Source organism: Amia ocellicauda, chromosome 4 (genome assembly GCF_036373705.1).
Source record: "Amia ocellicauda isolate fAmiCal2 chromosome 4, fAmiCal2.hap1, whole genome shotgun sequence".
NCBI classification, from domain to species: domain Eukaryota; kingdom Metazoa; phylum Chordata; class Actinopteri; order Amiiformes; family Amiidae; genus Amia; species Amia ocellicauda.
In genome coordinates, this window is record NC_089853.1 from 26,297,962 (window position 1) to 26,312,782 (window position 14,821).

Consider the following 14,821-nt stretch of genomic DNA (forward strand, 5'->3'; position numbering starts at 1 on the left):
GTTCATTAACAAACAACATTTCTGTTCAATCTATATCGTCGCATTAACTCTCATCATCATAATCTCGCTGTAACACGGCTTTCCTGTCACGGAAACTGCGCTCAGTCGTCTCTCATTGCTGCCATTTGACAACTCCTATAGTTATTGACCTGGTGAGACATACTGTCACTGTAGTGTCTCTGACAGACCGCTGTTGCTGCTGATTTCGCTCATTTTTAATAAACTCTCCTCACTGCTCGCGTCTCTGCTGGCATTTTAAACATGGCGGCTGAACTCCAGCCAATCACTTTCTGTGGAGACGACTTTACCCGCCCCGGCCCTGACGTCACTGGTTCTTTGGTTCCAGACCAGCAGGTTTTTGGTGCCATTAAAAGCGGCTCCGTGCGGCCGGGAGACGGGTCTTCTGCGGTGGAAAAGCGCGGAGCGGCTCCAGACCAGGCAGCGGCTCCGACCCAGCACGGCCACCATGTCGGCGGAAAAGCGCTGCGGGAGCAGAAGATCGCAGGTCGCGTTCTTGTAGCGCAGATTCCCGCAGTTCTGCACAGATATGCATAGTTCCACTGATCCCATTGGTGGAGCAGCGCAGATCTGCGCACATTCATGCAGAACTGCGGACGTCTGCGCTACACGGCCGCGACCCCAGCGCTTTGTGCCGGCCCACCGAATGATCCCTGCCCAGATGCATGACATCATACTGGACAAAAGAGCCGAATGGACTAGGAGGGAGGGGTTGGTTTATTTTCCAGCGCCGATCGGACATTCACAAATGGTACTGAATTCAAAAACCTAATGTTGTCCAGAGTTTAGATATTCAAACATTTTCTAGAAGGACAATCTCAGAGACTTTCAGGAATGCATAACGTTAGATCTTATTTATGAAGATTTGTTGAAAACTGTGCTGCTGCTTAGGACGCTGTCTTGTGGATAAGTTTGCTTCTCCGGGCTGGGTAAGTTTTATTCAGTTTTTTTGAGGAATACCTTTTCTTTATGGATATGTGAAATCCATATTAGTACAACTTACCGACTTCACAGACTCATTGCCACATTTGGGCATTGTGCTTTATTTTTATCTTCAGCGCGACAGATGTGGCCACCAACAACAGCTGGAAAAAAAATCTACCGCGGCATTTACCTACGAATAGAAGCGTTTTGCTTAATAATCTGCTTTCTGCGATGCATGTGATGTGTATTGTTAGTCAATGTATTTACCGAATGCTCTAACTTTATACCAGCTTATTCAACGAAGTTAAAGCAACACGCCTATGTTTGAATGGAATTGATTTCCCAAGACAGTGCCCCCCGGCACAATTGCACCTTTTCTTGGACTGCTTAAATACTATATAGCCTACAGGAGCGTTCATTTTTGAGTGTGTCATATAGGCCCAAATAATACAGAATCCATGAGGAAGTGGACATCCATTCTGAAATTACAAAATGCCTAGTTGCTTTGGTCAGTGTTTTTTTTTTTTTGTGATATAATAAGAGCATAAGAGTAACCACATGAATGCAAAAACCACAATGTGAAATGTAGTGAAGTATTTAAATTAAACATAACCCTATATCCGTAAAAACAAAACAGTATGACTGAATGTACTGTATGGCACATGGCCATCTAAAAGGTTTTCTCTTCTATAATCACTAAACAAAGTCAGTACAAACAGAAACGCCTCCACCATGATGAAATACATTCTCATAAAATTATATTTGAATTTAGATTATGGTTACCTATCTACTTTTTCATATTTCTGACAACTGATTGCTTGAAATAATAAAAGCTAAAAATATACATTTCAACTTGTCTACCTACCAAAGTTCATGGAAAGAACTTCACAAATAAATCTTCTGATAGGGGATGAAGTAAGTTGTGGGGTTTGCATTTAATACATTTGTGGCCTCTAAATTTACATTGTGCTGATTATTTATATAGGAGAGGGAGACAACTGCATAACATCCAGAAGAACTATAAGATATTGCAAGCAAACTTTCAGTTTTACGTTTAGTTTACACAATTTCTATAAAATAAAAATAAATTAGACATTTCTATTGGACTATCCCGACTGAGTATACACAAGGATTGATAAAGTGCTTCCACAACAATTAGGAAGTGAAACACGCCACAAACTTAACAAATATAATGGTTTATAAAAAGTGTAACAAAAAATCCCCATTCCATATTTATAAACTGCACAGGAATTATCAGGCGTTTTAAATTAAATGTATGTAAGATTGTCTTTTTGAGTTCAAATATGGGAAAGATATAGGGATAAAATCTCCTGAGCTTCCAACAGTTAAATTCAAACACAGTGTGATTCAGAATAAGTGTTTATCAGTTTAGAGACAATATTATACTATATGGAAGCCAAAATATATATTAAACAAATCACTCCTACATCAAAAGTAAGTTAAAAGTATAACAGGGACCACCCAGCCAATGTTCTGTTTCGCAGTTTATACAATCATGTTCATGCTCAACCATTATATATCTGTATATATTTGTTGGAGATGGGTGGGACCTCAGGGAGCTGTAAAACATCCATAAATAAAACACAGCACCAGCTTGAGCCTGCACTTGCTTTATTGTTTACTTCCTGTGAGTGGCTTCCTTTCTTGAGTTTTGTTCCTGTGAAATTGATTCGTTATGACCCTTAACCTGTAAGTGAACAACTAAAGCAGGATATTGGAGGCCAGGAAGATCAATTTCAGACATCTGGCTTTAGAGAAGAGTGACAAACCTGGAAAAGAAAAACTGTATTGAAAAAACAATAAAAACTGCATATTGTGACTCGGTTATTAGGAATTAGTAATAATTACGTCATGGGACCATATAAAGTGGTCCAAAGTATAGTGCACAAAGCATTATCTATTTATTATGATAATTATTAATTCAATTACAGTGTTACATAAATCAAAATCATATTATGTGGTCTCTATGATCAAAGTAAAAAGTCAGTTTGAGGTTTGCCATAAGAGTGGTTTTGAAGCCTAGTTTGAGATTGCACAAAATAGTAATCATTCCTTCTTAAGCTATATTTGCACATTACTGTTTTTGCCCAGTGTAATGAAAGTACTATTGTTATCACTGCATATTAGATTTGTTTTGCAATACCAACATGTATATCTTTTAGGTGACTGTCTGCTCTCCAGGGACTCTGCTGTAAAATTGAGAAGGTGCTCTCCCTCTACATTTCCCACACTACAACATAAGGTGGGACAGTTTCATATTCAGAAGCACAACCAATGTATGATCTATGTAAATATTTTTTACCAATTCCTTAGATTCTCGTTTGATGTTTTACTTTTTGCCATTTAGATTTGTTCTGATGTCTTCAGAAACAAAGGGGCAGGTCTGAGATTAAAAATGAAATGAGCAATGACACATCATTGTTATTTTAAACAGTTTGTTGAGACATTACAACAACAGAGTATGTGACTTTTGTCAAGCAACAGCATTGAAAGTTTGCAATAGGACAGTGTTGTAGTCTAGGGCATACACAGGCATATGGTGTAAAACCTACAAAACATATTTATTTATTTGAGTGAATGGTGGAGGAATGTCATTCCAGAACAATTTATAGTCACAAGTGTAACTTTTTCTTCTACATGAATATACACAATCCACACAATGCATGCTAACTATTTTGCAATGATTAGGAAAGCGTGGTAAAGCAAATTAAAGAAGAGGAAAGTGAAGCGTGATAACTTGGGAATCATATAATAGTTGTGAAATGATTCATGTGTCAGGCCTTTTAAAAACATTATTTAAAATGCACACCTCTGTGATTAAACCTTATTCAATGCATGTTTGAGAATCATAGGTGGTCTTGCTTTCCACTACTGTTCACAGTTGTATAGCTGAACTCTGAAGAGTACAGCAATACCATCTACTAAGCAGCTTTGTGGTAAAAGTTGATGAAAATATCTATACATCATTTGTATTTCTATCTTGTATAATGAATGTATTAGCTGACAGAATCTTTTAAAACTGTTAATCCCAATTTACTGGGAAGGGTTTATTCCATCATTGTCATGATTTATTTTTGAAAGGGGGAGTGTGAGTTTCAGATGATCTGGCCCTACCTGGGCTTTGGGTGAACAGCTTGAAAGTTTCTGTGTCAGTGAGGCTGTCTGTGAGCAAGCCATGATTAATGCAACTAATTTGTATTGGTGTTAGTATATTAAGCACACAATTTATTAAGTAAAGTATGCCATTAATTAAATAAAGTAGAAAAAATAAAGAAATGGGCTTAATTGAAACACAAGTTAAACTCTAGCTATTGAAGTAAGCCAATGGATTGCTGATTGATGGAAATTTACTCAAGAAGCTAGTTCTAAACCAAGTTGTTTAGGTGCGTAAAAAGAAAAAGAATAACACCTTAAGTCAACAGTGCTGTTTATACAGCAGTGTGTGAAACTATATATGTTTTCATTATTACAATTCTAACCACATCCTAACATCTGCATTGAGATGTTGTAGCAAAAGGGAACTTGGCAAGAAAAGGATTGTTACTTTTACAAGTAATTTTATCAGTGTCTCTTTCAGGGTATTGAGATATTAACTACAAACCCAATATGTTGTAATGGCTAAAAAAAAAGTACTATTTAAGATTGTGGATGATATATTAGATTTTAGATAAAATTAGATCCAGTGACTTGATTTTATACTAGCTTCTTGAGTATTCTTGACCAGCCTTACTTGTGTATAATTGAGAAATAAAGATTTAGAATGGTAAATGTCACATAAAAGGTATTGACAAAAGACAAAAAACACATGATAATTGGATTGTTTAGGCTAAAACTGAAAAATGTAATTGTTTTGCCATATATAGAATGTCAACAAAGGAAATCGTCTCTAGAGGAAATTGTGTCTATATAATTATTACTTGTGGAAATGGCTTAATGAAAATCCATAAAAATATATTTTTAGTATTTAATAAACTAAGAAACCAGACTACAAATATCACATATATGATTTTAGAAAACGTTTCCTAAAAAAAGTTACGTGCTGGATGGATGATTATGTGTAGAGAAAAGTGACTGTTCTTGGCTGTTGTTGAAAAGTAAAAAAATAAAATCTATATTGTCTAATTAATTATCGTGTAATTAAAAAACAGCAATTGCCATGCATATTGTTGCTTTTTTACTATATTTATTTATTTATTTATAAACACAAGTTCTAACGTGAGGCAGAAATAACTGTTAGTCATGGCTGATTCAAAAGGATTATCAGAAGGAACACTGGATAGTTTCAAATTAAAGGATATGCTCCAACTCTGTTGGGAATTGCTATGAAGAGCTATGTTTTCTTATGTATTCAGCTTAGTGTGGTGACGCCCGTCTGGTGGTTGGGTATGGCTTGTCTGTGCGCCTGGGGTTGGATCAGGGGCGAGATACAGCAGGCAGAGCGAGTGTGAAGCTGGAAAGTGGCAGACATGCCCTTGGATTCTTTGCAGTAAAATTAGTAATACCCTGGAAGGTCTACCAAGATAGCACAGTAAGGGGCCAGTGATTCTCAGATTGTGATTAAATCCTTACTTTCAATTTTTAGTTCATCATAGCATTTGAGCCTCAGCAGACTATTGTATAGTATTCAATTTAAATTATTATTTCCATAATCCATTTGGTGTTTAAAACTAATCATTATAATTTCACCATTAATTCAAAGAGGTGTGAACATGAAAATAGTTTTTAAGGGAAAGGAAAAATACCAGATTTTTACATGAAATGCTAGATTGTTCCTTTTTTTGTTTTATGGAGTGTTTGAAGAAATATTTAATTAAGCTGTGAAAAGTCAAAGAAGCATCAATATGACAGCTGTTTATATGTGTGTTATAAATCTCAGTTAAACAGAATCCATATAAATAGGGCTGAAAGCTTAAATGTCAATATTACTGTTTTTAATAATTTTTTTAAGAAACAATAGAATATCAAAGCCATTTTTAGGAAGGGAAAGAAAAATATGTACCTAAATACTAGATCTTTCAAAGCAAGAAACTGGGAACTTTATAACACTTCTGATGTGTCTCAGTTTGGGGGGTTGCTGGTTCTATAACAGCCTTTGAAAGGATTAGAACAATGGGTGTTTGCCAATTTGGAAGCTTTCTGACCGCTGGAAAGCAGCCCCCCAGCAGAGAACTTTATTAGTGAACCACATGATTTATTGCTGAATCTGCAGCTAATCTCTATACATTTAGACTGCTGCAATTCCTTCATGTGCTTAAAAGCGGAAACTCCAACTGGAAGCTGTATCCCTTAGTCTGAGATAGATTGATTCAAAGAAGACATTACCGCATTTCCTGTTGTGGGCGCCTGTATGGAGTGAATGGCTTGGCTGTTTGAAGCTCTCCACACTTATAACTCCACCTCTGCCTAATTGGTAAGAGGCTGGATAAAAGTACAGCTGCCTGCTTAAGGTCTTCTTTGTAGGAGTTTCCAACTGGCCGAGTTAATACTTGATAGTTGATCTAGACATCATATCCTATGAAAGACGTTTACACTCTGAAAGAACTGTGGAAAAAGTTTTTAATGGCCATTAAAGTTATACTCACCATTTGCAAGCATATTCTAGTCAAGAAGGATTAAACTGAAAGAAAATGCATTGAAGTTTTCACTAGTCACACTACCATAATCATGTTTACATACATTTCGTACTATGCCTACACTGACTTTGTTTTGCTATTATTGTCCCTTTTTATTTTAAAATAAGCAATGTTTTTTAAATAAAGATGTTGGAAAAAAATCCTTTCTCAAGTAGATGCAATATTCGGTGACAGTATGATGTCATTTGTTTTAAGACTGTTATATTTGTATTACCAAACAAATATGGAACAAGGCAGATGGTAAAGCTTTTTAATAAGGTGCATACGGCCTTTGTTCTGCAGCCTGCAGCCAATTGCAGTCTGGCCTATGTTACTGAAATCTGACACAAAATTTGTTATTCTGCCTTCCTTTCTCCTATACGTGGCAGTTTTTTTTTTTTTTTTTGCGTTCCATTTCTGTGAAATTGTAGTATCCCTCATACACTTGCGATTCTGTTCTGGTGCTTAATGATTTTTGGCATGATTGCCATGTAACACTGCTGAAAATATCACCGTAAATGTATGTGGGTGATAGGTGTTTCTGCTTGAGTGCATCGCGTGCAACGACTGATCAAAATTCTTAAAATGATTCTCCTGATTCTTCCTAGACCAGCAGTTCAGAAGACGCACAGAGGAAGAGAAGTCTTTCGCCTTGCTGCCTCCAGAATGTTGTTGTTCTTTATCCCAGCTTTGTTTGCACTAAGAGTCTTTGGTGAGTCCCGTCTTAAAAATCACACTGTTCTCCATTACAAAAACAAGACACAAAACACTGTAAAGATCATTATTATTATTATTGTCATTTAGCTGAAGCTCTTATCGAGGGCAACTTACATTTGTACCCATTTATACAGCTGGGTATTTTATTGGAGCAATCTAAGTGAAGTACCTTGCTCAAGGGTACAACAGCACTGCCCCACCCAGGATTTGAACCCACAACCTTCCAGTCATGAATCCAGAGCCCTAACCACTACTCACAGTGCTGCATATTTTCTATATAGTGAGGTAAAGGATTTGGATTGCCAAAGATTTTATGGAGTTTACATTTCTGGGATACATTTATTATAATTACCCTTAATAGGGTTACTTACAGGATACAAGAGCATAGTACAATTACAGTTTCCAAATAAATCAAATACAAGTCATACATCTTAGTTCTAATAGGTGACAAGTGCAGACATGTTGTGCTGAAGTGATAGGTATGAGCTAAAGGTTAGGGCGCATAGTGGAAATCACCGATACAAAACAGGAGTACCAGCCATGTATCAATATTAAAGTAATCTGTTGGCCTAATTTATTGCACCCATTTCTTTCCTTGTTTTTCTATCCTGTAATTGGGTATGCTCTGTGCAAACCTCGCCTCAGTGTTATAACATACATCTGAGGGAGCAGCGCTGAAGATCGATGACATTACTTCAGTCTCGCTATCTAATCAGATCCCCTTACCACCTGATGAGCCTAATCTGTTTATGTGAATAGAATAATCTACCAAAACTTGCAGTGGGTGTTAATTCACATACAAAAATCATATGGGTGCAATCAACGTGCTACAAACGACTACCTGCTCATTTTCGGATCTTATGACCTGTGCTTAATTCTCCTCCATAACCCTGTGAGCAGGAATTTAATTGTCCGTCACCTACTCTAATGTAGGCAACATCAGGCGTTGCATTGGCCGTGTCCCAGGAGCGAATCGCCTGAAAACACTTTGTGCTGGTGTAGCATAATGAACAACAAATCAGGCTCTGGTTTTCAACATAATTCTTTATAACTTCTTAATGTTGCTGTGGTGAGTTTTGACTGTTTATATCTTGATTTCATCCAAATGTTACATTCCTGCCTGAGAGATTTTTTGAAATCCTTTAATTGATGGATGAAATGAATTGAGATTATTTTTTTTGTCCTCTACAGTTAGGTCCATAAATATTTGGACAGTGACACCATTAAAAAAAAGCCTACACTTAAAGCACATCTTTATGGACCTAACAGTATTTCTGTAGTTCCTTGAAAGTCAAGCTATGTAAATCCTTTTGCTGTAAACGTCAAGTCGCGTGTTGTGAAGCGTAACGGTATGTTTTGTGTGGCCTTCAAAAATTTAACTTCAGTCTACAGTGGAAGGTCTCTATGTGACGCTGTACTATCGTGCATCTCAAGTTCATAACTACTATAATAACTTGTCATCTCTGATATTTTTCGCTCTGCTGTTTACTGCCATCTGTATGTTAAAATACCCTTTTTTCCTTGCTGCTTTCCTTTCAAAAGCTGCGGGAATCTGATAATTTAGCCATCTTTCAAAAATGTCCTTTATCCCTTTAAAAACAATTGGATGATTATTTTAATTTAGAAGTTATAAAATAAGATTGCACCAGTGAGGCCTGCCAGCAAAGGTGCTAATGAGATGAAATCCTTACATTTAGAATCTACTTATACACCCCTTATACCCCCCTTTTTTGAATGTGCACCTCTTATAAGGAGTCTCTTAAAAATGTAAAGTGTACTTGACATTTAACCTACTCTTGTATAAAATAAGCAGTCTGGTTTTGCCCCAAGTACTTCTTAAAATTACTCCTATTCATAAGTACTTTAATCACTCTCCAGTCTCTACTCTCTATTTGTTACAGGATGTAGTATTTACAGTAGACTGTATTGCTTTCCTGTGGGTGGTCTGTACACTTCATTACAATGACTTTAAGGATCTAAATGTGTTATGTTCACATTCCAATTTCCTTTTGTTTCCTCCGTTGAGGTTTGTTAACTGTGTGTGCCCTTTTCGGTTCTTTTTCACTTCATAGCAATTGATTCTTTGTAAAAGCAACACTTTCTACTTTCTTCTCTGAGGAAATTCAATTTGGGCTTATTATTCTGTATCGGTGATACTCAGACTAATTTGATTGTGTGCTCCAGAGTGTCTTTTTAAAACCATTGAAGGCAGGCTTAGTAGAGATTCTCTGGCTGCATAGCATGCATAATAAAATCTCCATTGTTTGAAACTGCTTAATCACCTAAACACATTAACTATTGAAATGGAAAGTATTATGAACCAGGTACTTCATGATTATTTCAACAAGTCCTAAAAAGGAATCCTGTAGACACTTAAATATGAATGCCTATAATGTCCAGCAAGTCTATCTGTTTTGTAACTGCTCTTAACCAGCATATCTTGTATAAACATTTCTTTGAGTTAGTGGTCTGTAATTAATTCCATGGATTACCCAGTTTTGCAATTTTAAATTCTAGCAAGTTTAGGAATGCTATTCCCTATCAAAGAGGCTCATTAACCAAATTAACATTCTTGATTTGCCTCTATTACTACAATTAAGTTGGAACACAAACATGCTTTGCTTGAGTGCTTGTGATTGGTATTCAGATTGCAGTTTGAAACTAGTGGCAGTCCTTCTAAAATGAAGTCACTTTTCTTTTGCCAAAAATACAATTAGTATTTGGAAATTTGCAAAGATTCATCAAAGGCTTGGGTGAAATATCTATTTTTACAATTAAATGACAATTTCCCATTACATAAGTCACAGGGTCATCTTATATTTGAGATCCTATGAAGTGTTTGCATTTCTGGTATGATGGTAACATGTAATTTTGTCTTGCCAAATATCCCCAATTTTAGACTTGCTTTGACTTATCAATGCTTAACTTGTGACTCACCCTGTTAGGAGTCTGGTAAATGATTTATTGTGCATGATCAAGAGAAATCTCCTGCAGCTGTTTTTGTTTTCTGTTTCAAGGATACATTTTCAAGGAAGAGAAAAATCATGTAATGCTGTCGATCAAAAGTTAAAGATGCTGTCTTCACTTCAAGATTAATGTACTATAAAATTATTACTAATATGCCTGGTTTTCTTTCTTCTACCTCTGCTCCATCTAAATAACACGACTGCTGCATGGTGTTATGTAGAACATGTTTAGAGGGCTCCTTGTTCTTGAACTTTATTAGATTCTGAGGGAAAGGGCATTATTTATACCTCAGTGCATTGATTTCACTGTTTTACTAGTTAAACATCCTAAAATGATTTATCTAGTCTGACATTTCCTGAAAGGATTGCTTCCATCATCTGGGCTATGTTGTGTTTTAATGTACTGTACTATAGCTTTGCGTGAATATCTGTCAACAAGCAGAATCACCTATATAATATCCCTCATTGAAAGACATAGAAAGAAAGAAAGAAAATAGATTGAAAATATATAGGCACGTATAATGCTTTTTCCAGTTTTGACTTCTTGAGTGGCTGCTAGCTTCATTAATTCAGTATGTTAAGGAAATCGCTATTCTGGGGTAGGTCATTCACATCCCACATAACATAGTCTTAATTCTCTTGCGGTTCTGTCCTTTTTTGTTAGTTTAGTGCTTGTTTTTTTTCTATATTTGTACTGTTAAGGCCCACTGGCAATACACTCAATAGGTGTTTCACTCTAAAGCTGTGCAGATTCCCAAGTTCAAAACCCTTACTTGTCTCAAAGTGTTCTGGCATTACCGGGCCAGAAGACAACCTTATTATCTCCCCTACCTAGTTATGGTATTGCACCTATCTAACCCTCCTATTCTGTGGCCCTCCTTCTACTCCATCTTCTGTTGGCAGTTTTCACCAGTGTCAAAGCTACAGTGTCTTATCTCTGCACCATGACCCACCACCTCGCTGCTTATCTTCCGCAAGGAGTTCATTAATGTGTTATTGACAGGATATGAAACGAGAATCCGAGATAAAACTCTTGCCAGTGTCAAGCAAGGGCATTGCAGGTAGAGGGAGAGAGGGAGTGAGAGGGGTCTTGAGTTATTGGGTTACTTAAAATAAATCACCTCTAAGTACTGACTCCTGTTTATTTTCTCGGGGAGAGAAGGTTATCGAGTTATTCACATAAACTTGTTAAAGCATTGTAGTAAGAGATTGTGGTGTCACGAGGGCTGGCACAGGATAATATTCTGACTGAATTACTTCTGACAAAAATATCTAGCAGGTTATCTGTTCCTTTTTTTTTAAATGAGTTCGGGCTTTATCATTTTTGTTTTGATACTGCCTCAGAAATATGCATCTGAGTTTTGAATTTTGAGAAGAGTATTAACATCAGCCGTCATAAAGTTGTGAATAATTCAGTGATGGGCTTTGTGAGCCATGTGTTTGCTTCCTGGCAATTTGTCTTTGAGAAATCTTTCCAGGCTTTTTTTATTTTTTATTTTATTGCTTTCAGAAATGGGCAGTTAGCATGGAAAATAACAACCAGAATAAAGATTCACCCAGAGTGCATCTGATAGTATGCAACCACTTAAATCTGAAATAACTGGGCAATTCAGACAATTCAATAATTTAAATTACTCCTTTTAAGATGAATAAAATATCATTGTGTGTTTCAGACAGGAGGTAGGGTGAAGGCTCATGGGATGTAGTCCCCTGGTCTCTGTTCTCATGAAATACCAATACGGACAGTTAAGCTAAGCAAAAGCATTTTTTGTAATACTTACATTTTTGGGTAGTGATATGAATGAATTCAATTTCATACAAACTGAACCCAGAACAGTTTTTACTAGGGTGTCTTTTCTAAAAGATTAAAAAACGAAATGTCACAATATGATAAGATCATAAGAAAGTTTACAAATGAGAGGAGGCCATTCGCCCCATCATACTCGTTTGGTGTCTATTAGTATCTAAGTGATGCAAGGATCCTATCCAGTCTATTTTTAAATGTTCCCAAATTTTCAGCTTCAGCCACATCGCTGGGGAGTTTGTTCCAGATTGTGACGACTCTGTGTGAAGAAGTGTCTCCTGTTTTCTGTCTTGAAGCCCAATTTCCATTTGAGTCCCCGGGTGCGTGTGTCCCTGCTGATCTGGAAAAGCTCCTCTGGTTTGATGTGGTCGATGCCTTTTATGATTTTGAAGACTTGAATCAAGTCCCCACGTAGTCTCCTCTGTTCCAGGATGAAAATAAGGCTTGACATTTGCAGGGGATGTTACATTTCACATCTTGATCTCTCCAAAAGTTTCTGATAAACTTAATTCTTATTCTTCAACATGTTAATACAAATAAAATAACGGCCTTTATTGGAAGGGATTTTCAGATGAACATCTGAATTGTAGATTACTGTAGATAATATATGTAGATCATTGTCATTAACATTTGTAGGTAATTTATAAAGAGAAAATAAAATAGTTATTCAGAAAGCCAGTTCTTTCTATGTCTGACAAACAAGTGTAATGCAATTGCAGGATCTTGGCTTGCCTTCGTGCAGGGGATGTGTTGTAGAGCCTGCTGTATCTGATTTCATTTGGAGCTGTTAGAGAAATGTTTTGGTGATTTTTCAGCAGCTGCAAGTACAAACTGCAGCCTCGAGGGTACTGCCCCACTAGATTGCAAGTGGATGTCTTTAAAGTGATTGCATTGGACTTAACCCTCCACCGCATTCTCTTCCCTTCAGGCAAAAATATCACAGATATCACAAACTATTCCACTTTATCCCCTGGTTTTATATATATATATGTATGTATATATATATATTAGTTTTAATGGGTGATGTTGCCTGTTATTAATTTATTTTCTGTAAAAATTATAAACAAAAGCCAATGAACTTCTATAAATATGAATTGAATAAAAGTGGTGGTTAAATTACAGAGTTTTAAAGATTAACAGGAAATGTTTTTTGTGTGTGGCTATTCCCATTTGCTATTAAGAATTCACTTCTCATTTCATTCTGTGAATCCTGCAAAAATCAAGTGTTTATTACTGTATTAAACAGTAACATACAGTAACAAATATTATTGCATCTCCTTTTATACATTTTAGTTTTATTTACTTTTTTGTATTTTTAACTGAAATGTAGTGAGATGGGTGTACCACTAGAGGGAAGTATTATCACATCATTTAGATCTGCAGTCCCCTTCTGAGCAGAACATCTAATATGTATGTGGTTTGTTTACTCTGCTTAGTCAACAGTGCCAGTTAGAAATTTGCCTTCATGTCTGCGAGGTCATTACTGTGTACCTTTTATTAAGAACCACATGAATGTGCAGCGTTAACTGCTCTGTCACAGTGTTGCGCATTCCTTGTCTGTCGTGACAGGAACCTGAAAAAGCTTTCTCTTCAGAGGAGCGAGGCACCGTAAAGCTGCTATGCTGCAGAACTGTCAAAGGACAGGACTGTACTGAAAAATCATTTCAGCATATTTATATTGTGCATGAAAAACCATGTTGTCACTGCTCAGTCGTGCGATGAATTAGGAATTTCTATTGCTGAACATTGTGGGTCACATCACTGCTGGATCCTGCACCCTTTGGTGTGAAATTATGTAATATCCTTTGATTTTCAATCCTTTTAAAGGCCTATTGCAGCCTTGCGGTGTTCATTGTACGTATCTTAAAACAATATGAACATTATAATATATAAAGCACATCAATGTGGAATGTAAACTAAAGGCAAAATGAAGCAGTGGAAGCATTGTGATGTAAATAACCTGTCAGCCTGGACAGAATGTTATTGCGAAGAAGGAGGTCTCATGATCTTTAATTTGTTTATTTCATGTTGGCTGTGAAGAGCACAGCTATGTCTCACAAGCACTTAAGCAGAGAAAGGCCTATAAATACAAAGTACAGAACATAAATTTAAATAGCCCGGAGCATTAAGTCTCTTCAGTTTCCTTTGTTTTCTCAGGAGAGATCCTCAATGCATCTCATCAATGCAGGGCTTCTGAAGGACAGAATCTCAGGACAGTCAGGAAATAGAGTTCCAATTAAGGCATTTGCTAACAAAGATGGAAGCCTAGTAGCACACTCTCCTTTCTGAACAAAACATCGTTATAAAATGTAACCCTTAACTTCCTGGTATTTATTCACAAAGAAACCCTAAACAGTAAAATCTGCCCCTCTCTGAAGCCACACTCTTGCCTACCATTCAAAGTGTTCTTTTTAGAAACTTTTATCTTAGCAGGGCTTTTGGTGTAGCCCTTTAAATTGTGTTTTGTCTAGAAGCATATTTAAAAAGCAGAGTATAGGCTGTGAATTACTGTGATACAATCAAATCTGTGATTTCCACCAGATCTGTATAATGGAAAATTTGACAAAATATGTACCAAAAAGGTCTTAAGTATCACAGTTGCCTCCTTCTGTAATCTGAAAGATGGGTGGCACATAGTTCAAATCATCAGAATCTTGAAGAATCCCCACCGGACTGTAGATCAAACGGTTTCCTCTAATCCATGCACCTCAGTCTGCCAAAATCTAGAATCAGAGCTACTGGATTCAATATGATGGTCG

The 14,821-nt window shown here is 36.6% G+C and overlaps 1 protein-coding gene across 6 annotated transcripts in view; it reads left to right on the plus strand.

Moving 5' to 3' along the window:
* Nucleotides 1-381: 381 nt before the first annotated feature.
* The window catches only part of cd276 (CD276 molecule), a 75,433-nt gene continuing 60,993 nt past the window's right edge, over nucleotides 382-14,821 (plus strand). The window contains exons 1-3 of one of the 6 annotated variants that reach the window (XM_066701662.1): nucleotides 385-947; nucleotides 3,126-3,205; nucleotides 7,184-7,287. Coding sequence is in view for 3 of the 6 variants with exons in the window: in XM_066701665.1 (XP_066557762.1) it covers nucleotides 7,242-7,287 (46 nt within the window). In the remaining 3 variants the exon portion in view is untranslated. Of the gene's footprint in view, nucleotides 948-3,125; nucleotides 3,206-7,183; nucleotides 7,288-14,821 lie in introns of all 6 variants that reach the window. The other 5 variants (XM_066701661.1, XM_066701660.1, XM_066701664.1 and 2 more) reach the window with 5 other exon arrangements.